Source organism: Schistocerca gregaria, chromosome X, assembly GCF_023897955.1.
Source record: "Schistocerca gregaria isolate iqSchGreg1 chromosome X, iqSchGreg1.2, whole genome shotgun sequence".
NCBI classification, from domain to species: Eukaryota; Metazoa; Arthropoda; class Insecta; order Orthoptera; family Acrididae; genus Schistocerca; species Schistocerca gregaria.
This window is the reverse complement of record NC_064931.1, coordinates 117035252-117061910: the sequence shown is the minus strand read 5'-3', so window position 1 is coordinate 117061910 and position 26659 is coordinate 117035252. Positions and strand designations below refer to the sequence as shown.

The 26659-nt window shown below is 39.7% G+C and overlaps 1 protein-coding gene across 6 annotated transcripts in view; it reads left to right on the top strand.

The window, feature by feature from the left end:
• LOC126297790 (zinc transporter foi) overlaps positions 1-26659 on the top strand; it is a 176720-nt gene that overhangs the window by 86077 nt on the left and 63984 nt on the right. For all 6 annotated transcript variants that reach the window (XM_049988992.1, XM_049988994.1, XM_049988993.1 and 3 more), the window contains one exon: positions 9210-9389. In XM_049988992.1, coding sequence (XP_049844949.1) covers positions 9210-9389 — 180 coding nt within the window. The remainder of the gene's footprint in view (positions 1-9209; positions 9390-26659) is intronic.

The following is a 26659-nucleotide window of genomic DNA, read 5'->3' as shown; positions in this document are numbered from 1 at the left end:
AGGTCAGATCAGTCAATCATCCAGACTGTTGCCTCTGCAACTACTGAAAAGGCTGCTGCCCCTCTTCAGGAACCACACGTTTGTCGGGCCTCTCAACAGATATCCCTCCGATGTGGTTGTACTTACCGTATGGCTATCTGTATCATTGAGGCACGCAAGCCTCCCCACCAACGGCAAGGTCAATGGTTCATGGATGAAAAATACTGACTAAAACGAGACACTATACATTTTTTTGTGCAGCAGCCATCAGTTCTTTTATTTTTAAGAACTGATGCATTCACACCAACCAATTTGAGAAGTACATCAATTTCATACTTTGAAAACTTTTTTGTTCTTTTGTTTTCATTTCACCGGATACAAATGAACAGACTAGTAGTGAGGTATAAACACAGTTCCACTTGTTCACATAAGTGAGAGCATGTGCCAGTGATGAGTGCTGTCTAGAAAAGTGTGTATATATGTGGCCATGTGCAGATTCATATCTCTATTAACATCTTTGCGTCTCCAGGGCACCTTCCATTACAATAAAGAGTTAACTATGGTCAGTTGCACGGTTGGCTGACTATGGTTTGTGGACTGGTGAATAATGTTGGTGTACAGCAGAGACATTTTAAATGCAGCTTACTTTTAGCTGTAATCATGGGACCTTTGGTATCTATGTGTTTGATCAAGGTTGATGCACTCGGCCATAGGTGTTCACATTAATCAGAGAAATGGTGGCTCCCATGTCCAGCTGGAATCCTCATGTTGCTCCATTAATTTCCAACTTCAACATGATCTTTTGTATCTCATCTTCTGCTGCTATCCGCACTGGCAGGGTAGCATGCAGTGCACTAGCAGTTGTTGTTATTGCCTGCCGGCCTTGGCAGACACTTGCTAGATGTCCTGGTTTGTGGCATATAAAGCAGATAACGTCACAGAACAGCTAGTGATGTCATTAATGCCTTTGGGAGGGGAGCAGTCTGAACGTGATTTAATTGCACTGACTTTTCTGGTACTCTAGGAACTTTTATATGAGCTTCCACTCACTTTGGTACATGCTGGTGGCGAGTAAAGCACTTGCATTTGTGTGTGTCTGTCAAAGATGAGGGCAGTGAACTGTTAATTATTGCTCTAATTACTGAATCCTGCTTCGTCAGACTACCAGGCAATAAGGTGCTCTGTAAATTAGATGGTAACGTTGATTGACTGTTGTCAGTTGATTGTAGAATACGACAGGTACTACTGCTACTGCTAAGAAAGTCGACAAGTATCATGATACATAGCTTGTACTGATGATGTTACTTTATTAGCATTGGCAATTCTTAGCATGTGACTAGGAGTTGGGTAAAATGACTAAAACCTTCCCAAGAACTTCATCAGGAGTTAGACATCTAATAATATTATAGATTAATGATTTCACATACAATGTCCTGTTTATATGAAAAATAACGCTTGTGTTTTAAGCCTTGTAAGTCAGCAATCCTTGCTGCATATGTTTGCTTACATTGCTTAACACACACATTTAATTTGAGCCTAGTTGTACCTATGTGACTTTGGTGACCATGGTAGTCAGTCAGCAAGCCACAAACATCTGAGAAGTTCGAACCACTGGGATTCGGAAATGGGCTTACTTTTTGCATCTCTTCGAACAATTTATTACTAGAAGACGACAAGAGTGCACTCTGATGTCTAGGGTCAGTTATGTGACTTGCCTTGCAGTGAAGAACAAATGACATAAATAATCCTCCCAACTTCTCCCAACTCTCAGTTGCTTATCAAAACAGGTGAACTAGCAAGGGAAGTGTGATGATGATGATGATGATGATGATGATGATGATGATGATGATGATGATGATGATGATGATGATGATGATGCATCTGCAGACCTGTTGGTTTTGCAGTAGTTTTAACAGCAATTCCTGCTGTTGCTATTAGAATTCCCACTGCTTTTCTTGCTGTTGATGCTGCAGTTGTTGTTGCTGTTGCAGCTACAACTGCTGCTGCTGCCTCAACTGTAGAAACACGGGATCCATTTGTTACAGTGAATAGCTATACGCCAAGAAAATCCTTGTAGCCACTTTTCTGTTCTGCTTGGCATAGGTAGAACACAGTTTATGATAACCCATACTAATGGTGAAATTGAGATTGGTGGAACAAATAGGTTGTTCCTGTGGTCAGTGGTGGCAGAGTTCATGGAGCCAACATGTAGCTAGAAGCAAAGTTCAAAGCATAGCGAAAGTCATTGTAAGTGTGCACAAACTGTCCAGGAAGTGATCTAAATCAAGAAACCTAAACACAGGCAAATTCAGTTACTCTACTATCAGTAGCTTATGTCAAAGGCTTCAGAGAATAGAAAGAACTGCAGGGTTACGTATTTACAGACACTTGACATGTCAGTGGATGGGGTCACATAACATGGCCATGACAGCAGTGCCACCTGTGGGAGCAAGTTGCAGCAGTGGTATGAAGCCTGACCTTTTTTCATACTGATACATGGCCTGCCTGGGGAATTTGAATCAATGTCAAATAATACATCTCCAAAGTCCAGAATATTTTGTAATGTCAAATTGGAGTATGTAAAAGCACCTTCCAAAGTTTCCACACTGTTTCATAAAAACAGGTCTTCAACATATGACACTTATTAGTCTAGCCGAAAACTCTACAGAATAACACAGAATGGATTCAGGCCCTACTAAATTCATGAAATGTATACTAATTCGATAGACAAGTCTATCAAATCTTTTCCACCCAAAAAAGGATACTAAGTCCCAAGTTCAACTCTGTCCTGCACACAGTTTTAGTGTGCCAGGAAGTTTCATATCATTGCACACTCCGCTGCAGAGTGAAAATCTCATCCTGGAAACATCCCCCAGGCTGTGGCTAAGCCATGTCTCCGCAATATCCTTTCTTCCAGGAGTGCTAGTTCTGCATGGTTTTCAGGAGATCTTTTGTGAAATCTGGAGGGTAGGATACAAGGTACTAGCAGAATTCAAGCTGTGAGATCAAGTCATGAGTTGTGCTTGGGTAGCTCGTTGTTAGAGCACTTGCCCACAAAAGGCCAAGGTCCCTAATTTGAGTCTCGTTCCGGCACACAGTTGTAATGTGCGAGGAAGTTTCATATTAGCACACACTCTGCTGCAGAGTGAAAATTTCATTCTGGATTATCATGTGTGTTATTACAGAGGAGTATATTCACTACATGCGTCTGGAACTTACAACAGTTTTTAGCACAGGCTCTTCTAAGAATGCAGGTGAGGGCACCATTTGCCTTGAAACTTATATTTTTTTTATGTGAAGGGTCCATGTTAGTCTCACATCCAGTGTTACCCCAGGTTCTTCACTGCCTCCTCCACTTATAGAATTTTATTGAAGAGCTTAAGATTCAAGTACATGCCCTGGATATGCTCCCTTGTGAACGGTACAAGGACAGTTTTCATAGGACTAACCTTTAGATTGTGTTTTGTACACCAGTTTTTTGCAATGTCAGAGTGCAGTTTGCAATTCTTATAATAGTGCTTGCAAACTTACTTAATATTTCTGTGACTAAATGCCTAGATATCATTGGCAACAGTAACCTCCAGCATTTAAATCTTTGAATTCAAGGACTACTAGCTTCCACAGTAGTGGGTACAAGCCCGCACGTCCTGGACGCCACTGAGTGTTGTTGATCACAATTTTCTCATCCATCAGGGCAATTTCTACTTTTCATCTTTAGCAGTGTGTTCTTAACCTACCTACATATAGTGGTGTTAATGTCACACTCTTGTGCAGGTCTAACCATTGATTCGAAGGTCATTTTACTAAAAGCCCCTTCAGTATCCAGGAAGATTCAGAGAGCAATTTCTTATAGTTTTTTTTTTTTTTTTCCCTCTACCTTCCCAACAAGTTTGTGAAGTGATGTTTTGCGTAATTTGCCTGTTTAATATGTGCGTTGTTTGCATATAGAGGAACCTCAGTTAACCACATTTTGCCGTCGTACATGTAAATCAGTTTTTCTAATGTTTTTATAAGAAAGGGGGCCAGACTGATCGGTATCAAGTCCTTAGCATTTGTATGATCACTTCCCACAGGCTTCAGAATGAAAACAACTTCCATTCTCCTCCAAGCGTAAGAATGATTCCTCCAGCTAGACCGACTCTCAATCGTCTGCATAGGAATCTTGATTAATCCCTCTCCCGCCTGTTGCAATAGATCCAGGAAGATTCCATCTATGCCTAGTCACTTGAATAGTTGAAACCTTCACACTACCCACTCGATTTTCCTGAAGTCACCACATTCTGTGATGGATTCTCAGTTCTTCCATTGGTTACCTGTAAACTAGTGCATCTCAGGTACTGAACCTTGGTCACCTCCCAGAGTGCATTGAGGTGAGTCAGAGTTGAGTAGCACATCCAGTGTCTTGTGCACTGCCTTTGTATAACCACTATTTTCCTTAATGTGCTTCCTGTATTTGTTAGTGTCCTAGTTGTGCCCTTCACCTCCTTATAGAATACATTCCAGGATGATAGTTCCTCTTGTGTAATGGCAAGGCTGTATTTGGCAAGGACCTCTCAGTATTTTCTCCGTTGTCCTTTCCTTGTTGCAAAGTTGAACAAGTCTTCTTACCTGCTTCATTTGCAATTCCAGGTTAGTGTTCCACCAAGGTACATTTATGCTTAGTTTGTGCACTTCTTGGCAATTGTACTGTTTTCTAAGTATGATGTCGTAGTGGCAGATGTATCTTCATCTGCCATTTCTTGTAAATCTTCCTATCGAAGTTTTAACACCAGATGAGCGTGGGATTACTATGGATTATTGTATTACATTAAACTGGGGACATAGAAAAGATGGACAGGCTTTGTCGTGCCATGGCCCTCAGTGGTTTACAACCCCACAACAGGCCACAGCAGTCCTCCCACCCCACTGCCGCCCCACACTGAACCCAGGGTTATTGTGCGGTTCTCAGTGGATCCCGCCTCCCAGGAACATTTCATACCAGATGAGTGTAACCCCAAATGTTTTGCATGGTAGAGTGATGATGGTGTACGCATACGTGGAAACAGTGTTTGCACAGCAGTCTCCGACACAGTGTAACTGAGGCGGAATAAGGGGAACCAGCCTGCATTCGCCAAGGTAGATGGAAAATCGCCTTGAAAACCATCCACAGGCAGGCTGGCACACTGGACCTCAACACTAATCCACCAGGCGGATTCGTGCTGGGGACCGGCACATCTTCCTGCTTGGGAAACAGCATGTTAGACCGTGCGGCTCGCTGGGCGGGTACTACGGATTATTCTCATACATTACAGTGTCCATCTGTTAATATAATTGTATGCTGCTTTAAATCAACAGATATGATTACTGTTTAAGTTTTCCAAATTTGAAAGATGCTTCTAAAGTTTAGGATTTGTTCTGTTGCATGGTATTCTCCACATAAGAGGTCTGTTTGTTTTTATGATCTATTAAGTAGGGCTTTAGAAAGGATATTATAGTTAACTGAAAGTAGACAAATTCCTTTGTAATTGTGTGTATATGATTTGTGTCCCCATTTTTTATGAATTGGGTGAACTAATGCACATTTCCATGCTTCAGGGATTTTCTCACTACATCTGCTGTCCTGTGAAATTTCTTGAAAAAGCTGAGCCAGTTTGCTGCCACCTACTTCTGACATTTCATCAATTATTCTGTATTCCCCCTGTACATCATAGTTCTTAAAGTTGTATATTATTTGTTTGATTTCTTTCATTGTGGATGGTGAGGGACATAATAGGATTGTCAAAAGTGCTAAATTCTTAAAACTTGAGACGATGAATGAGAAACAAGCCTGCAAATTCTTATGGGCTGTTTGATTCATCTTAATGGATGTGTTGTGGTAGCAAAAAGATCATTCATGCCTTTGGCAAAAGTAAGTGGACTGCCACATGTTTATGAACAACTAGAATCTGTGTGTTAACATCAGAATTAGGAAGCACTGTACTGTTAGTAATGGTGATAAAACTGAGAACCAGAAGAAAAATAGAGGCAAGATAGATTTCAGTCAGTAAGCTACATTACCTTTATCTAACAGATACAATAGTATGATGTAGGATAGATCGCCACTTACCATGTAGAGGTGGTGATGAGTGAGATACAGGCACATTGAAAGAAGTCAGCTTGATGATATCAGCTCTTCAACTAAGTCATCTGATGTAGAACACACACACACACACACACACACACACACACACACACACACACACACACACGGCTAGTGTTGTTTCTAGTCTTTAGCACCAAATAACTGATAATACCAGGAAGTCTTTTTTTAATTTGCGTGTCTGCCACTTGATGCCTCCATTATGTGGTGAGCAGTAATCTATTCTTTCATATTGTGTTCCATCCCAGATTTTCCATTGCTACATCTAGTGGAAATATACATCCAGTCAGAAATTATGCACTGTATTCCACATAATGAGGTTTGTGGAAGATGCAAGATGTGAATACAACTTCAAACTTTGATTTTTAAGCCGTTCAAACCAATAATTGTGTGATGGCATTTTTTTTGTTCCGATTCTTAATAATTTTCTCATGGAGAGACGTTTACGATGATGCAAGAAATAAGGAAAAGCTTAGTAATTCATTCCATCTAGAAGATGCTGTATTCCTCTATTCTAATTTTTTCCTTCAGCCATGATAAACACTGTCACAATAATTCCAATTACACTAACAAATGCTGAGGACTGCTATATGCCTGTGAAACATTCATAGCACGACTTCATTTTTTAATTTTCTTCTTCTTCTTCTTCTTCTTCTTCTTCTTCCAGGGTCATGGCTCATTCAGTTGCAGTCAGAATATTGATAAATTGCTTTTGTCTATTCAGCCATTTCTATAGTCAAAAATGCTTCCTTGAAGTCATTGTATGATGTTGCCTTACACTGCAGTAACAGCTTCTTCATATGACTGAATGAAAGTAAACAGACTTTGAATGTGTCATAACATATCAGGGGTGTAAATTAAACATCATAAGTTACTGAATTATTGTTATGAGCAATTTTCTGACCAATGAAATCTGCAACATGTTCTGGGCATTGACGTGTCAAGAGAGGCCAGCCCAGAACAGTAACTGCTTGCATTGCTTACAAGTTAATTCTTGGATGTTTTTGCACATGTGGATGATCGATTCCTGGGATTACCTGTGATAGTTGTTTGTTGTACCAGTCTGTGTGAACTGAAAAATGTATTCTGAGAGATGGCGTTCATCTATATAGTGTGCTGAAGATGCCCAACAATCACTAAAGTTCATATTGATGGGGCATATTATGTCTAGTGTATTCCACATATCCATTAGAGTATTAGCATTGTGCCTCTTAAGGACTACACTTTAGCAATTAACAAATCTTGATCAAGAAATCTGTCCATTCACTAATTTCAGATTCTGTAACTTAATTGTTCTACCGTATAACATAAGTAACACAAAGAAATTACTTGTGCAACATTTACTGCTGACAGGAAACACTACATTATTTTTAAGCACCAGTCCACAGCTCTTTATATACACACATAACTATTCAGATGTGCTGTTCAACTTGCAACTCATATGCTGTGCACAGTAATTCTAATCACTTAAAATGTCTCATCTTGCTTTTAACATACTGTAAGTTTAGTGTCATTAGCATACTTTCTTCATGGTGCTGCCATTTACATGTGCAATCAAACATACACTCCTGGAAATTGAAATAAGAACACCGTGAATTCATTGTCCCAGGAAGGGGAAACTTTATTGACACATACCTGGGGTCAGATACATCACATGATCACACTGACAGAACCACAGGCACATAGACACAGGCAACAGAGCATGCACAATGTTGGCACTAGTACAGTGTATATCCACCTTTCGCAGCAATGCAGGCTGCTATTCTCCCATGGAGACGATCGTAGAGATGCTATATGTAGACATGTGGAACAGCTTGCCATGCCATTTCCACCTGGCGCCTCAGTTGGACCAGCGTTCGTGCTGGACGTGCAGACCGCGTGAGACGACGCTTCATCCAGTCCCAAACATGCTCAATGGGGCACAGATCCGGAGATCTTGCTGGCCAGGGTAGTTGACTTACACCTTCTAGAGCACGTTGGGTGGCACGGGATTCATGTGGACGTGCATTGTCCTGTTGGAACAGCAAGTTCCCTTGCCGGTCTAGGAATGGTAGAACGATGGGTTCGATGACGGTTTGGATGTACCGTGCACTATTCAGTGTCCCCTCGACGATCACCAGAGGTGTACAGCCAGTGTAGGAGATCGCTCCCCACACCATGATGCTGGGTGTTGGCCCTGTGTGCCTCGGTCGTATGCAGTCCTGATTGTGGCACTCACCTGCACGGCGCCAAATACGCATACGACCATCATTGGCACCAAGGCAGAAGCGACTCTCATCGCTGAAGACGACACGTCTCCATTCGTCCCTCCATTCACGCCTGTGGCGACACCACTGGAGGCGGGCTGCACGATGTTGGGGCGTGAGCGGAAGACGGCCTAACGGTGTGCGGGACCATAGCCCAGCTTCATGGAGACGGTTGCGAATGGTCCTCGCCGATACCCCAGGAGCAACAGTGTCCCTAATTTGCTGGGAAGTGGTGGTGCGGTCCCCTACGGCACTGCGTAGGATCCTATGGTTTGGGCATGCATCCATGCGTCGCTGCGGTCCGGTCCCAGGTCGACGGGCACGTGCACCTTCCGCCGACCACTGGCTACAACATCGATGTACTGTGGAGACCTCACGCCCCACGTGTTGAGCAATTCGGCGGTATGTCCACCCGGCCTCCAGCATGCCCACTATATGCCCTCGCTCAAAGTCCGTCAACTGCACATACGGTTCACGTCCATGCTGTCGCGGCATGCTACCAGTGTTAAAGACTGCGATGGAGCTCCGTATGCCACGGCAAACTGGCTGATAGTGACGGCGGCGGTGCACAAATGCTGCGCAGCTAGCGCCATTCGACGGCCAACACCGCGGTTCCTGGTGTGTCCGCTGTGCCGTGCGTGTGATCATTGCTTGTACAGCCCTCTCGCAGTGTCCGGAGCAAGTATGGTGGGTCTGACACACCGGTGTCAATGTGTTCTTTTTTCCATTTCCAGGAGTGTATTTATGAAAAAACCAAATATATTGTTCTAGTCTGGTTTTACTTTTTGTGGACACATTTCTTCTTCTGTTACTGATTTAGGTGATTTGTATACAAGAATTAAAAGTATCACTTGTTTTTATTCCAGGCTATTGCTGGAGAACATGATGATGATGAAAGTGAGCATCATTCTGAACATGACCATCATTCTGAAGATATGGTCTTAAAGGGGCTGGTTGCAGTTTTGGGAATTATCTTATTTTTTTTCACTGAAAAGTTCCTTACTGTAGTCGCAGAATATCACAAACGACGGCAGAAAAAGAGGGAGGTAAATCACATGTTAAAGCAGTTTAAGTCAATGATTTTATACTTAATTGTTGTGCCATTTTCATGGTGTCATTTATGAATCATAAGCACACGAGAATATAAACACAGTTTCATTTCAGTTTCTTAGTTGTTATGGGTAAAAAGAGCAAAACAACAGGATTCATGTTTGTGCCTTTTTGTCCAGAAGCAGATAAATGCACAACATTAACAGCTCTCATATCTGGAACAGTTTCCTGTCTTGGAATCAGACTGAAAGGGGATGGAGGGGCCCTTATTATTGTGAACAAATGTCAACAATGTCAACAATGTCCAGTGTTCATTGGTAAAGAATAAAGTTTGACATATTGGGGGTTGTCAGCTATGTGAAAGTGGTGAAGATCATTGTAAACATCATCAGTTCAACCTGTGGATCTTTCAACATGTCCATTGACAATTCCTTCCCTCATTGTTGTTGAATTGAGGCAGTGCTTGTATCTTGGAATGCTCCATAGTAACCAAGCTGAGCTATGTAACACTCTTAATTGTAGCTATGGAGCTTTGATGCAAGAACATAATACAGGGTGGGGTAAATAAGTGGCCTCGAGAACAGTGTTCCAGGGTACAAAGAAACACAGCAGAGGAAAGGAAATACAGTACTAACCAGACTATAGCAGATTTTAAAAGCGACTACCATTCAATCTCTTGACACTTTTGGGCCCTGGTCAGCAAATTGCTGAAGGCAGATCAAAGCTGGAATTGCTGCAGACTCATCTAAAATGTTTTGGTGCAGTTCTTGAAGACTATGAGGGTTGTTGAAATACACCTTAGGCTTGAGGGCTTCCCACACAAAGTAATAGCACATTGACAGACCAGATGACCATCTAGGGCCAAGACCAGGCTGACCTCTGCTAATAGCTCTTGTCGGGTGTGAATTTGTGTAAATGTGCTCCAAGGTTCAGCCAGCTGTATGGGAAGTTGCTCCATCCTGTTGGAAGTGACTATGTCTTTTCCTCCTCCATTAATGCTGCCACACATGGTTTCAAAATGTTGGCAGTGTAACTTCGCAAAGTCCGGGCCACCTTTGTTTGCCCCACCCTCTAGTTGAGATCCTATTCAGATACAGAAAGAATACAATCTGAATGGTTTTCTAAAGTTGGAAACTTGTTGGGGATCTCCGGTAATCTAAAAAGTCATTTTAATTTAACATTTATTCACCCATTTTATCTGATCACTTATCAACATAAGGTATGTCTGCATACACTGAACTCATTGCTGAATTGCTGAAAATTGGTGATAGATTACACCATAATTGTCATGTTACATTTGGGAAAGGTAGTCAGGCAGTGTGAAATAGGCACTCATCAACAGAATTAAATACCGCGTTACATAGTTAATAAATGTACACAGTGTATTCAGGTTGTTTGCCTGGCTTGTAAGCTGGTCACTGCATGTATACACCCTTCTAAAATTGTGTAACTATTGGCCCAGTTTACACTCCAGGTTTAATGCTATTTAGGTGAACATTCACTCATTTTTTCAATGTAAAACATGGTTGTAAATGTCAGTTCATAGACCAGATGTCTTCCATGCAGTATGACATTAGATTTATGTTGAAGGTAGCAAAATCCTGGAATAGTGTTAAGGGCCTATAACTCAATAAGGTGGAGAGAGAATAGAAAACCTCACAGACACCTATGTTTTCATAAAAATATATACACAATGAGTTCTTGAATCAATCCAGTAGCTCTCTTCCCCATTCTTTTTGCAGTGCCATTTCAATGCATGCATTATTACCTGAGGTATGTGCCTAAGAACACAGAGAAAATGGCAAGATTTGGCAAAAGATTCTCTCTCATTAATCTTACAGTCTACTTTCTGGCATTTGTAGATAATCTTGAGTGAGTGATTTTATCTTCATTTTGTGACCTTCAGCATATATTACGTCACAGTAGGACGTTATGCAGAGAACTGGAAAACAGTGCACTGCTTGATATTTTACTTCATACTAAGTACATACTCTTATTACATACATATTTTACTTCATTTCGTACCCCATGATGTTTCTCCTCATTTTTAATTTACAGCAGTGCCAGAAACAAAAACACTAAAACTGGAGTTCAGCAAGGGAACTAAATGAGATATAGTCCATTAACTATGTCTAAACATTCTACATCTACATCTACATCTACATTTATACTCCACAAGCCACTCAACGGTGTGTGGCGGAGGTCACTTTACGTGCCACTGTCATTACCTCTCTTTCCTGTTCCAGTCTCGTATGGTTCGCGGGAAGAACGACTGTCTGAAAGCCTCCGTGCACGCTCTAATCTCTCTAATTTTACATTCGTGATCTCCTCGGGAGGTATAAGTAGGGGGAAGCAATATATTCGATACCTCATCCAGAAACGCACCCTCTCGAAACCTGGCGAGCAAGCTACACCGCGATGCAGAGCGCCTCTCTTGCAGAGTTTGCCACTTGAGTTTGTTAAACATCTCCATAACGCTATCACGGTTACCAAATAACCCTGTGACGAAATGCGCCGCTCTTCTTTGGATCTTCTGTATCTCCTCCGTCAACCCGATCTGGTACGGATCCCACACTGATGAGAAATACTCAAGTATAGGTCGAACGAGTGTTTTGTAAGCCACCTCCTTTGTTGATGGACTACATTTTCTAAGGACTCTCCCAATGAATCTCAACCTGGTACCTGCCTTACCAACAATTAATTTTATATGATCATTCCACTTCAAATCGTTCCGCATGCATACTCCCAGATATTTTACAGAATTAACTGCTACCAGTGTTTGTTCCGTTATCATATAATCATACAATAAAGGATCCTTCGTTCTATGTATTTGCAATATATTACATTTGTCTATCTTAAGGGTCAGTTGCCACTCCCTGCACCAAGTGCCTATCCGCTGCAGATCTTCCTGCATTTCGCTACAACATTGTGATAGCATTTAGGATTTGGTGGAAATATTACGACAGTTGATGGTTTTTCCTGTGTTGCAGACCACAGTCGTAATATACTTTTTAAATTAAATCATTGTGACCATTTGACTGCAAGTTTTTATTATTTATTTTGCTATCACAATTCCAGCTGTAGAGACTTTTTCAAGTGCAAGGGTGAAAAGACTGTAAATATCACACATCTGAATTATATATAATTGCCAAAATGTTACCAAATGTGTGAATATGTGTACTAGTTCTCTCATCATAAGAGCCAAGTGCCAGTTAAAAAGAACACACACTTTAACGTACTTTGCTGGGATACTGCTTCCTGACACAGTATTACGGAAAGCACAAATCCTATTTTAAATATGAACTAACAATTAGTTTTTGTTTGGACATGGTTCTTGCTTACCATACCTAATGTTAGCTGCAATCTCTCTTTTTTAATTCACATTCGGAGCTTATGATGAGACAACTGATTGAAGACATGTAGTTCATACATATCTGATACTTGCTGATGTTTTTTTTCACCTTTGTACTCGATAGCAGCTCAAAAGCCAAAATCTGGATAGTGAAATAAACAAACAATAAAAACTTGTAGTCAAATGGTGGCAATGATTTCATTTAAAAAATCACTACAGCAATCTACTGTGCCACAGTAGAATACATCTTCATGTAAACAGAGATGGCCTGCCTCTTGAAAGAATAATCATTGTCAATCTGCAGTCAAAGGAGGAAAGCACTGTCACGGCATTCCCGAAGTAATCCATTTTAGTGAACCACACAGTCTTCTTTGGAATAACCACATGTACAGTAAGCTATTTTTTTAAAAAGAATACGAGAGTGTAAAATTCTAGATTGTTTAATTTTCCCTATCTTCTATACAAGTAAACAAATCAAGGATTTCTAGGGAAAAATTAGATGTATACAGGGTGTTCAAGAAGGAAAAGTCAGTATTCTGGTACATGGAAAGGGGGGAGAGGGACCACATGGATACATGCTGTATTTCAAATAACATCCAGAGTAAATGCTTTTAAATTTTTATTGTAATTTTAAGATGATTTTAATTTGAGATTTATTTTTGCACTAGTTTTTTATTGTATACATCTCCAAGTTAGAATTTACCACAGTTCATAATAGGTTTTCAGCAATTCAGAGCTTGCTTTAAACAGTTCACAAGTAATCTTCCAGATGTCCACCATCAACTTAAATAAATTTTTATACTCCGCAGTTCAATTTAGTGCACATCTACATTTTTTTTGATGGCTGACATTGCATGTTATAGGTCTAAGAAGTTTACCTTGGTTATCCACCTTTTCTGTGTGTGTTCCTGTCTTTAGCCAATTCCGTTAACAAAAATCTGTGTTATGCCTGGAGATCTAAATAGCCAGATTATGCTATAAGAATGTTGCATTCTATGGGGCTAATCGTATGTACTCTAACAGTTTATCTCAAATAATTAACAAATTATGACGCAAAGGTATATGGAGCCCTGAAGTCACTGGAGCAGGTACAGAGGCATCACAGCCAAAAGTTTCTCATCTGTTCATACTCTTTGTCCTACGAGCAGTATAAAAAGTGTATCCTGTAGAAAAATTATTCAGACCATCCACGGTACCTCACAGTGGACGAAAAACCCAGAAAAGGACTTGGTCTTTTGCTGGTCAGAATATGGGGATATGATATAGTTGACAAAGCAGCCAAAGAGATGACATTGTAATTTAATGTGCTGTTCCTCAGCATGCTGTCATCTCATTGTTTGACTGAAGAGTCATGTGTCAGCCAACCACACCAATGCAAGAAATTTATGCACACAATGTTCAGAATAGGACACTGTCCATTGATGTACAGATTCCTCATTTATCGGAAAGGTGCACCAATATGTGAAGTTTGTAGGGTATCAGTTTTGGTACAGTATGTTTTAACTACATGCGTTTTATATGCTGTCATAGGGGCAACTCTGTTTGGCTGGAGACCTGTGTTCCACCCTCACCGGCACCAGTCTAACACATTTTACAATTCTTTGAAATGTTAGGCATCATCCCTGAAGTGTTGAGGAGAGAGGTTAATGCACTTTGAGTGGATAGCTCAACCAGGCAGTTTAGCATACTTATTCATTGATTTTACATGTCATATGTACTGTATTGTTATATTCATCAAAATAATTCTTATGCTCAACATCCAACAAGTTAACAGGAAGCAAACACCCCCCCCCCCCTGCCCCCCACCCCAATTACAAAATAATGGTGACTGTACAAGGTAGCTGATGTGCGCACTAGCCTCAGATGTGATCAAGGGCATTATGTTTAAAACAAGTAATATGTGGAACACAAAATGAAACTGGCAGTAAACATTTATTAAAAGCATTTATGGAGAATGAAATATTCAACTTTGAGTGTTGACTGATGTGTGTCACTGTAGCTGATGTCCTAACACCAGTCTAACCTAATACAGAGAAAGTGAACTAGGTAATCCATAGAAGTTAAAGTTTTGACTACTGTATGTAACTGTTTATAAGTCTGGCTCTGTCTATGACTATCAGTTGACACTTGGAATTTAATGTCCAATGGATCTCTTGTTTATAGCAGCTTGCTATAAAGGCTGCAATTGAAGATAGTGTCAGTTGGAATGGGAAACTGGAACTATTGCATGCAAACTGCACAGGTACCAGACAAACTGATGAACCACAACTGGCACTGTCAGAGTGCATCCACACATCTTCAATTACCACAAGGAGCAGAACATTTTAGCATATGTGATCTCAGTGGCGAAAGTAGAAAGTAGTTTTCGGTATTGGCACTCCCTGTTGTGGCTGACAGAGCTAGCTATGGCTGGATATGATTCTGAAGGTTTCAAGATGGAAGCATAAAATGGTTCCAGATTACGATTACCGTCAAGGCGACAATAGATTGGAACTCATTGTGGTGCCACTGGTGCTGTGTATGGATGCTGGCACTTTCTATAGGTATCGTATCTACCAATACAGCTGCAGACTGCTGTTGGTAATTTCTCCAAAATACAGAGTCTGTGAATGCATCACCAGATACATGACATATTAAAGAAACTGACTTGGGAATTTATTTTCATGGCACCATGTTGGTTGCCCTATGAATCTTGTTGATTATTACTCATGTTATGGATACTACTGTGGGTGTATATGACATGTGAATTCATCAAGAAATGGCATTAAAGGAACTACATCAGAATTAATATTTAATCTGTGGTAGTAATGAAATCCTGTTTCTGCTGTGAAGATGTTGATATGCTGTAGGTGAAATGGCTACAAGCTTCTGCATGTAATTTTTGCATAACAGTGAACATAATCATGGAATGTAGCACATGCTAGATGTAAAATTATACTGAGCAGCATTAATAATGTGTTGTCTTCCTTGTACAGTTTGTGTGTTAAAATCACTGGAATAAACATTGCATTCTGGAATTTGGTGTCCTGGAAAGCAAAGCCAATAGCCATTGTGATTACATAATCTATAAAAGAACCGTATCTGCATATTCTGCAAACTTACCAACTCAGTGATGTTGGAGGAGCAGTGTGCTATGGATGTGTTCTCTGGTTCTACCAGAAAATGTAATACATTAAGTGTGACATCAGGCAATTAGTTGTTCTTCAGTAGCATGCTTGGTTATTTTTTATGTATGTGGTAAGGTAATATTGTTTAGTTCTTTGCTGTTTGCAAGACTCATTACTGCTGAGTTGCACTTTGTCTTACCTTTAAATAGTTATATCATGCTTTATCATAGCTTCACTCTGATTTGTTTTGTTCATGAGCAACATTGTCACAATCTTTTAGTATGGATCATCTCTTGAAAAAGACCGTACACACAAAGTGTTGCAGTTTGCAACACAAATCGCATTTCTTATCTCACACTGTGACTAACTTCTATTGTATCACAGTACATCATGCCACAGTTTATAACAATAACACTTTTTAGTCCTAATATCACTGTACCTGTGATGGACACAGAACTGATAGTGACTCCTTCAGCTCACGTGCCTCATGATATGTGGAGATAAACTGAATGTCATTTCCTTACTGTGGTAGTATTCTGGAATAGTACTCAACGATATACCACACACTATATATTTGGCCCTAGAGAAAGCTTGAGAGATGTTCTTAATCATTTTTCAGTGTTGGGGGGTGGGGGGAGGGAGGGAGGGGGAGAGAGAGAGAGAGAGAGAGAGAGAGAGAGAGAGAGAGAGAGAGAGAGAGAGAGAGAGAGAGAGAGAGAGAGAGCAACAAAACACTCCCACATTTATATTTTTTCACTAGAATGAATTAGTAATGTTGTAATTACATTTAATCCTTGAAGTGCAGCCTGTCAACATTCACCATTACATGCTGAAAAAATGTGAAAACATATGCAAACATCTCATATATTTGAGGACACTTCAGAAAGTACTATACATTGTTATATCAGATGAACTAACTTTTCTTGAATGCTGCACTACACTTCAAAAGTGACACAAGTACAGCACACTGTTTTTATACATTGTTACCAAGTCTTTGTTACCGACAATTGGAACATTCTGCCAATTGTTCAATCACTCAAATAGAAATCTGCTTCTTGGTCTCAGTCATTTGAGAACCACTGTGTGAATGTCTTCATCTTTGGAATACCAGTTTCCCACAGTCATTCTGTCAGCTTGTCAAGATGATTAAAATCTCGTGATGCAAGGTCTGGAATTCCTGATCCATGTCACCTATTCCTGTTTGATCTTTGTTAACTTTTTGGCACTGTTTCAATGTGCACTTGGTCCATATATTACTAGAACTTCATTTTGAATCTGCATGCAATTAAAACATTACGCCCACAAGACTCACACTGTCCAGTGTACTTCAACTGTGGAGTATGTTCCCAGGTGCCATGACATTTCATTTGCTCAGTGTATTGCACATGTTACTCATACTACTGTAGAACCGTGCCTGCAAGAAACCCAGAACACGTATGATCTGACAATGCACTAGTCTTGTTGTGCATAATGGTCTTAGCATTGTATGGCATGAGTAACATATATTGGCTCATTTTTTTATCTTGTGGTTGTTAATTGCTTCATGCAGGCAGGCTTCTCTATTTCTCTGTCCTTCTACTTCTTGTGACTTATTAAACATGTTCAAAGTTATCATCCCTAAACTGAAGTCTTTCTTTGGAATTATATGTGAATTAGTGTAGGAAAATGTATAGAGCATATTTCCAAAAAAATCATGATCTGAAAAAATGTATAATTCAACCAGTTTTAACTGATGAACATACTGAGCTACCAAGATTCATCTGTAACATTAGAATAAATAAGTTCTACAAAAACAAATTTAAATTTCTTTGTGGTAGAAAGAAGTTTCGGTCACTATAAAACATATTCTGAGAGTGACCAGTTACTTGGGAACATGACTTGCGACAGAAGGGAAATAGAAGGGGCAGTCTAATGAAATTGAGAAAGTTGGAAATAAATTAAGTAAACTGTTTATTATTTCAAAAGTAGCAGTTAGTACAGTTATCCCACCGTGAGACAAGACAGCATACTCTAAATAACCTTGGCAACATGTGGCCAGACCCACATGTTGTTTAGAATCCATGTGATTCCATATTTTTTGGAGTCCTTAAGAAAGGCATTTGTGGCCATCAATTAGCTTTGGACAAAGAGATGTATGTGTGGGTACAATTGTGGTTCTGTAGGCAACCTCGGACATCTTTCCATGAAGGCATTGACCGTATTGTCTCGCAGTGGGATAAATGTACTAAAAGTTAATGCAATTACTTTTGTAATAATAAACAGTTTACTTACTATTTTTTTATCTGTCTCATTTTCATTTGGCTGCTGTTTCTATATAACTAAATGTGAGTACGGTACCTTTCAGTAACATGGTACTGGGAAAGATTTTGATATATTTAGTTGGGTTTGTTTGGAAGTGAATCATTCAGTGCATAATATTGATGTTAAGAGTTAGCTCTGATACTGAAGCAATGCAAATTAACATTTATACATTTTTGGAAGGTGACTATCAACAGCCGTCAGGTAATGTATAAAATGCATGTTTGACCATCAGCTGTTGTTACTTTAAATCAAAATATCAACCTGTTTCAGTCATGGACCATCTTCACTGATATTATCCAAAGATACAAAAAATTATATGTAGTATATAGGAAATGTAAACAGTTCTTTTCGAAGATGTGCGAAGTATACATGAATACTTGCAGGGTTAAAATGGTTTAAGCTGCCACATTGCATTTGTCATTACTTATATAATGTGTAGAGCACCTCATGAATACAATATAAGACACAGGGCTTTTAGAAGCAGACATCCTAATACTAATGCCAAAATATTGAGGAGTTGCTCAAAGATCTTTACAAAGTATTTTTATCATACAGTATAAAAATATCTCAATGGCAAGTTACTTGTTAATGTAGAGGATTGGACTACCTTTAATAAACATCTTTGGTACAGTTTCATATGTAAACAGGAAAAAAAGTTGCTATCTCCAAATGTCGATGTTACATTACAAGGTAGAAAACACTATAAAACCCTAACGTTACACAGTATCATATTCATTACATACACTTGATGAAATGTATATAAACAAATGTCAATTATATCATAAACGTAATGGAAATTGCTTCTGTACCATTGAAACTAGTTACAATAGTATTCTGATACGCAGTGAAATGTCACTTAGCATTCATATGCAACTAAGTTATAGTACTCAACAATTACTGTCAAATATTGACTATATTTAAAGGAAAATGTGTGTAAATAAAGGTTGATTACAGTGCACAATCAGAAGCCTAGTATGTCAGTAATGCTAATTATCATACAGAAGAGAGGGGGATAAGTAATCACATCATAACAAACCATGTGCGCAAATTTAGCTTTCAGGAATATTGACGACACATGCATATAATAGTAGCAGTGATGAGTAATATTCTTTAACCACTGTAAAACTTAAGCAAATAATTATTTAAGGCTCAGCCATTAAGTATATATTTTGAGATGGATATAGAAAAAATTTTCACATAATCAAGGCAAGTGGTTGCTAAACAAAATATGTACTTGCATATGTATAGACTTAAAAAGGCTAAATGGTATGTAGACCTCAGGCTACAGGTGACTTACCTAATATATCAATACATGATGGTTATGTACATAACAGCATAGGACAATAAACAGTTTTAAGTAAAAAACAGATATATGATCTGTTGCTCATTAAAATGAGAACCTCATCTTGAAAATAAGAACATACATCAGTAAGGCAACTTATTGACAAGAAGTCCATGTCAAATATAATAAAAGTTAAACATACAATTGCAGAGTGTTTAACATAATCAATTTAAAACAACAGGAGAGAAGTTACAAACATTTTATAAATGTTGTAATGGTGAACAACAGTATTTCAGCAGTACTGCAAAAGAACTTAGGTGCAAAAAAGTCACCGGCCGCAGTGGCCGAGCGGTTCTAGGCGCTTCAGTCCGGAACCACGCAACTGCTATGGTCGCAGGTTCGAATCCTGTCTCAGGCATGGATGTGTGTGATGTCCTTAGGTTAGTTAGGTTTAAGTAGTTCTAAGTTCTAGGGGGCTGATGACCTCAGATGTTAACTCCCATAGTGCTCAGAGCAAAAACGTCAGTATATGACAGACCAGGTGTCTACAAAATTAACTGTAAACCATGCAAAAAGTTTTACATAGGCCAAACTAGGGAGGGGGGGACAAAAGACAAGGATCCTTGAACATACACAATAATAGTAACACTTCGGCTCTTGGCTTCCGTCTTAAAGCTTGTAACCACACAATAGGTACCATTGATGTGAATATGAAAATACTATATCAAGCAAAAAAAGGTGTTAAGTATGAACCATCTGGAGGATACTGAAATCTTTTGTAACTTTGGAAAAAAAATCCCAGTGATGTTCTCTGTGAACAAAAAGACCAGGCCAAATATCTCACGAAATAAGCGTCAAACAAAAAAACTACAAAGAACGAAATATGTCTAGCTTGAAGGGGGAAACCAGATGGCGTTATGGTTGGGCTGCTAGATGGCGCTGCCATAGGTTAAACAGATATTAACTGTGTTTTTTTTAAATAGGAACCTCCATTTTTCATTAGATATTCGTGTAGTACGTAAAGAAATATGAATGTTTTAGTTGGACCACTTTTTTCGCTTTGTGATAGATGGCACTGTGGTAGTCACAAACATGTGGCTCACAATTTTAGATGAACAGTTGGTAACAGGTAGATTTTTTAAATTAAAATACAGAACGTAGGTATGTTTGAACATTTTATTCTGGTTGTTCCAATGTGATACATGTACCTTTGTGAGCTTATCATTTCTGAGAACACGTGCTGTTACAGCATGATTACCTACAGGGTGCTTCAAAAATGACCGGTATATTTGAAACGGCAATAAAAACTAAACGAGCAGCAATAGAAATATACCGGTTGTTGCAATATGCTTGGGACAACAGTACATTTTCAGGCGGACAAACTTTCGAAATTACAGTAGTTACAATTTTCAACAACAGATGGCGCTGTAAGTGATGTGAAAGATATAGAAGACAACGCAGTCTGTGGGTGCGCCATTATGTACGTCGTCTTTCTGCTGTAAGCGTGTGCTGTTCACAACGTGCAAGTGTGCTGTGGACAACATGGTTTATTCCTTAGAACAGAGGATATTTCTGGTATTGGAATTCCACCGCCTAGAACACAGTGTTGTTGCAAAAAGACGAAGTTTTCAACGGAGGTTTAATGTAACCAAAGGACCGAAAAGCGATACAATAAAGGATCTGTTTGAAAAATTTCAATGGACTGGGAACGTGACGGATGGACGTGCTGGAAAGGTAGGGCGACCGCGTACGGCAACCACAGAGGGCCTAGGGTGTCCATTCGCCGTGTTGCAGCTGCGGTCCAAATGACGCCAACGTCCAAGTATCGTCTCATGCGCCAGAGTTTACACCTCTATCCATACAAAATTCAAACGCGGCAACCCCTCAGCGCCGCTACCATTGCTGCACGAGAGACATTCGCTAAAGATATAGTGCACAGGATTGATGACGGCGATATGCATGTGGGCAGCATTTGGCTTACTGACGAAGCTTATTTTTACCTGGACGGCTTCGTCAATAAACAGAACTGGCGCATATGGGGAACCGAAAAGCCCCATGTTGCAGTCCCATCGTCCCTGCATCCTCAAAAAGTACTGGTCTGGGCCGCCATTTCTTCCAAAGGAATCATTGGCCCATTTTTCAGATCCGAAACGATTACTGCATCACACTATCTGGACATTCTTCGTGAATTTGTGGCGGTACAAACTGCCTTAGACGACACTGCGAACACCTCGTGGTTTATGCAAGATGGTGCCCGGCCACATCGCACGGCCGATGTCTTTAATTTCCTGAATGAATATTTCGATGATCGTGTGATTGCTTTGGGCTATCCGAAACATACAGGAGGCGGCGTGGATTGGCCTCCCTATTCGCCAGACATGAACCCCTGTGATTTCTTTCTGTGGGGACACTTGAAAGACCAGGTGTACCGCCAGAATCCAGAAACAATTGAACAGCTGAAGCAGTACATCTCATCTGCATGTGAAGCCATTCCTCCAGACACGTTGTCAAAGGTTTCGGGTAATTTCATTCCGAGACTACGCCATATTATTGCTACACATGGTGGATATGTGGAAAATATCGTACTATAGAGTTTCCCAGACCGCAGCGCCATCTGTTGTTGCCAATTGTAACTATTGTAATTTTGAAAGTTTGTCTGCGCTGAAAATGTACTGTTGTCCCAAGCATATTGCAACAAACGGTGTATTTCTATCGCTGCTCGTTTAGTTTGTATTGCCGTTTCAAATATACCGGTCATTTTTGAAACACCCTGTATAAATACCACATTAATGAAATAAATGCTCAAAATGATGTCAGTCAGCCTCAGTGCCTTTGGCAATATGTGTCACAACATTCCTCTCAACAGTGAGTAGTTCGCCTTCCGTAATGTTCGCACATGCATTGACAATGTTTTGACGCATGTTGGCAGGTGTTGTCGGTACATCTCGATAGCATATATCCTTCATCTTTCCCTCAGAAAGAAATCTGGGGATGTCAGATCCAGTGAATGTGCGGCCCGTGGTATGGTGCTTCGACGACCAATCCACCTGTCATGAAATATGCTATTCAACACCGCTTCAACCGTGCGCGAGCTATGTGCTGGATATCAGTCATGTTGGAATTACATCGCCATTCTGTCATGCAGTGAAACATCTAGTAATAACATCGGTAGAACATGGCGTAGGAAATCAGCATAAATTGCACCATTTAGATTGCCATTGATAAAATGGAGGCCAATTATCCTTCCTTCCCATAATGCCACACCATACATTAACCCGCCAAGGTCGCTGATGTTCCACTTGTTGCAGTCATCGTGGATTTTCTGTTGCCCAATAGTGCATATTATGCCGGTTTACATTACTGCTGTTTGTGAATGATGCTTCGTCGCTACATAGAATGCATGCAAAAAATCTGTTTTTGACCCCTAAATTTCTCTTGTGCCCAGTGGCAGAACTGTCCACGACGTTCAAAGTTGTCGCCATGCAATTTCTGGTGTATAGAAATATGGTACGGGTGCAATCGATGTTGATGTAGCATTCTCAACACTGACGTTTTTGAGATTCCTGATTCTCGCTCAGTTTGTCTGCTACTGATGTGCGGATTAGCCGCAACAGCAGCTAAAACATCTACTTGAGCATCGTCATTTGTTGCAGGTCATTGTTGACGTTCCGCATGTGGCTGAACACTTCCTTTTCCTTAAATAATGTAACTATCCGGCGAATGGTCTGGACTCTTTGATGATATCGTCCAGGATACCTGCAGCATACATAGCACACAGCCGTTGGGCATTTTGATCTCAATAGTCATACACCAACACAATATCGACCTTTTCCGCAATTGGTAGACGGTCTATTTTACACAGGTAATGTATCACAAAGCAAATGCCGTCAACACAGGCAGAATGTTACGTGATACCATGCACTTATACGTTTGTGACTATTACAGCACCATCTATCACAAAGTGAAAAAACTGATCCCACTAAAACATTGATATTTCTTTACGTACTACATGAATATGTAATAAAAATGGTGGTTCCTATTTTTAAAAAATGCAGTTGATATCCATTTGACCTATGGCAGTGCCATCTTGCGGGCCAACCATAGCTTCATCTGGTTTCCCCCTTCAAGCTAGACGAGTTTCGTTCTTGGTAGTTTTTTCGTTTGATGCTTATTTTGTGAGACATTTGGCCCAGTCACCATCAATGGACCACCCTGTGTACTTAATGGCTGAGTCTTAAATGATTATTTGCTAAAGTTTTACAGTGGTTAAAGAATATTACCCATCACTGCCAAGGTGTTGTCAATATTCCTGAAAGCCAAATTTGTGCACATGGTTTGTTATGCTGTGATTACTTATCCCCCTCTCTTCTGTATGATACTAGCATTACTGACATACTAGGCTTCTGATTACGCACTGTAATCAAACTTTATTTACATATGTTTTCCTTTAAATGTAGTCAATATTTGACAGTAATTGTTCAGTACTATAACTTAGTTGCATATGAATGCTAAGTGACATTTCAACGTGTTTCTGAATACTATTGTAGATAGTTTCAATGGTACAAAAACAATTTCCATTACGTTTATGATATAATTGATGTTTGTTTACATACATTTCATTAAGTGTATGTAATGAAGATGATACTGTGTAATGTTAGGGCTTTATCGTGTTTTCTACCTTGTAATATAACATCGACATTTGGAGATAGCAACTTTGTTTTCTGTTTACATATGAAGCTTTATCAAAGATGTTTATTAAAGGTAATCCAGTCCTCTACATTAACAAGTAACTTGTTATTGAGATATTTTTATACTGTATGATGAAAATACTTTTTTAAAGATCTTTGAGCAACTCCTTAATATTTTGCCTTTAGTATTAGGATGTCTGCTTCTAAAAGCCCTGTGTCTTATATAGTATTCATGACATGCTCTAAACATTATTTAAGCAATGGCAAATGTAATGTGGTGGCTTAAACCATTTTAACCCTGTAAGTATTCATGTATACTACGCACTTCTTTGAAAAGAACTGTTGACATTTCCTATACACTACATATAATTATTTGTATCTTTGGATAGTATCAGTGAAGATGGTCCATTACTGAAACAGATTGATATTTGGGTATAAAATAGCAACAGCTGATGGTCAAACATGCATTTTATACATCTTAGAAAAGATCTTGTGAATAATCATTTGTTTATATTGCGGATAGTTATTTTTACACAAACATTGCTTTTGTATTTCACTGTTTATAGTGACTGCTCTGGCCTTGTAACACTAACCAAAACGGCCTTGCTGTGCTGGTGCTGTGAACGGCTGAAAGCAAGGAGAAACTACAGCCATAATTTTTCCTGAGGGCATGAAGCTTTACTGTATGTTTAAATGATGATGGCGTCCTCTTGGGTGAAATATTCTGCAGGTAAAATAGCCCCCATTCGTATCTCCGGGTGGGGCTACTCATGAGGATGTCGTTATCAGGAGAAAGAAAACTGGTGTTCTACGGATCGGAGTGTGGAATGTCAGATCCCTTAATCGGGCAGGTAGGTTAGAAAATTTAAAAAGGGAAATGAATAGGTTAAAGTTAGATATAGTGGGAATTAGTGAAGTTCGGTGGCAGGAGGAACAAGACTTTTGGTCAGGTGAATACAGGGTTATAAATACAAAATCAAATAGGGGTAATGCAGGAGTAGGTTCAATAATAAATAAAAAATAGGAATGTGGGTAAGCTACTACAAACAGCATAGTGAACGCATTGTTGTGGCCAAGATAGATACGAAGCCCACACCTACCACAGTAGTACAAGTTTGTATGCCAACTAGTTCTGTAGATGATGAAGAAATTGAAGAAATGTATGATGAAAAAAAGATATTATCCAGATAGTGAGGGGAGACGAAAATTTAATAGTCATGGGTGACTGGGATTCGGCAGTAGGAAAAGGGACAGAAGGAAACGTAGTAGGTGAATGTGGATTGGGGTTAAGAAATGAAAGAGGAAGCCGCCTGGTGGAATTTTGCACAGAGCTCAACTTAATCATAGTTAACACTTGGTTCCAGAATAATAAAAGAAGGTTGTACACATGGAAGAAGCCTGGAGAAACTGACAGGTTTCAAGTAGATTATATAATGGTAAGACAGAGATTTAGGAACCAGGTTTTAAATTGTAAGACATTTCCAGGGGCAGATGTGGACTCTGATCCCAATCTATTGGTTATGAACTGTAGATTAAAGCTGAAGAAACTGCAAAAAGGTGGGAATTTAAGGATATGGGACCTGGATAAACTGAAAGAACCAGAGGTTGTAGAGTGTTTCAGGGAGAGCATTAGAGAACGATTGACAGGAATGGGGGAAAAAATACAGAAGAAGAAGAAGAAGAAGAATGGTTATCTTTGAGGGATGAAGTAGTGAAGGCAGCAGAGGATCAAGTAGGTAAAAAGACGAGGGCTAGTAGAAATCCTTGGGTAACAGAAGAAATATTGAATTTAATTGATGAAAGGAGAAAATATAAAAATGCAGTAAATGAAGCAGGCAAGAAGGAATACAGACGTCTCAAAAATGAGATCGACAGGAAGTGCAAAATGGCTAAGCAGGGATGGCTGGAGGACAAATGTAAGGATGTAGAGGCTTATCTCACTAGGGGGAAGATAGATTCTGCCTACAGGAAAATTAAGAGACCTTTGGAGAAAAGAAAGCTACTTGTATGAATATCAAGAGCTCAGATGGAAGCCCAGTTCTAAGCAAAGAAGGGAAAGCAGAAAGGTGGAAGGAGTATATAGAGGGTCTATACATGGGCGATGTACTTGAGGACAATATTGTGGAAATGGAAGAGGAACTACTGACAGCCTTGGGAGAGCCAGAACTGACAAAACTGTACCATCTGGTGAGCAAAATGTATGACACAGGTGAAATACCCTCAGACTTCAGGAAGAATATAATAATTCCAATACCAAAGAAAGCAAGTGCTGACATGTGTGAAAATTACCGAACTATCAGTTTAATAAGTCACAGCTGCAAAATACTAACGTGAATTCTTTACAGACAAATGGAAAAACTAGTAGAATCCGATCTCGGGGAAGATCAGTTTGGATTCTGTAGAAGTATCGGGAACACGTGAGGCAATACTGACCCTATGACTTATCTTAGAAGCTAGATTAAGGAAAGGCAAACCTACATTTCTAGCATTTGTAGACTTAGAGAAAGCGTTTGACAATGTTGACTGGAATACTCTC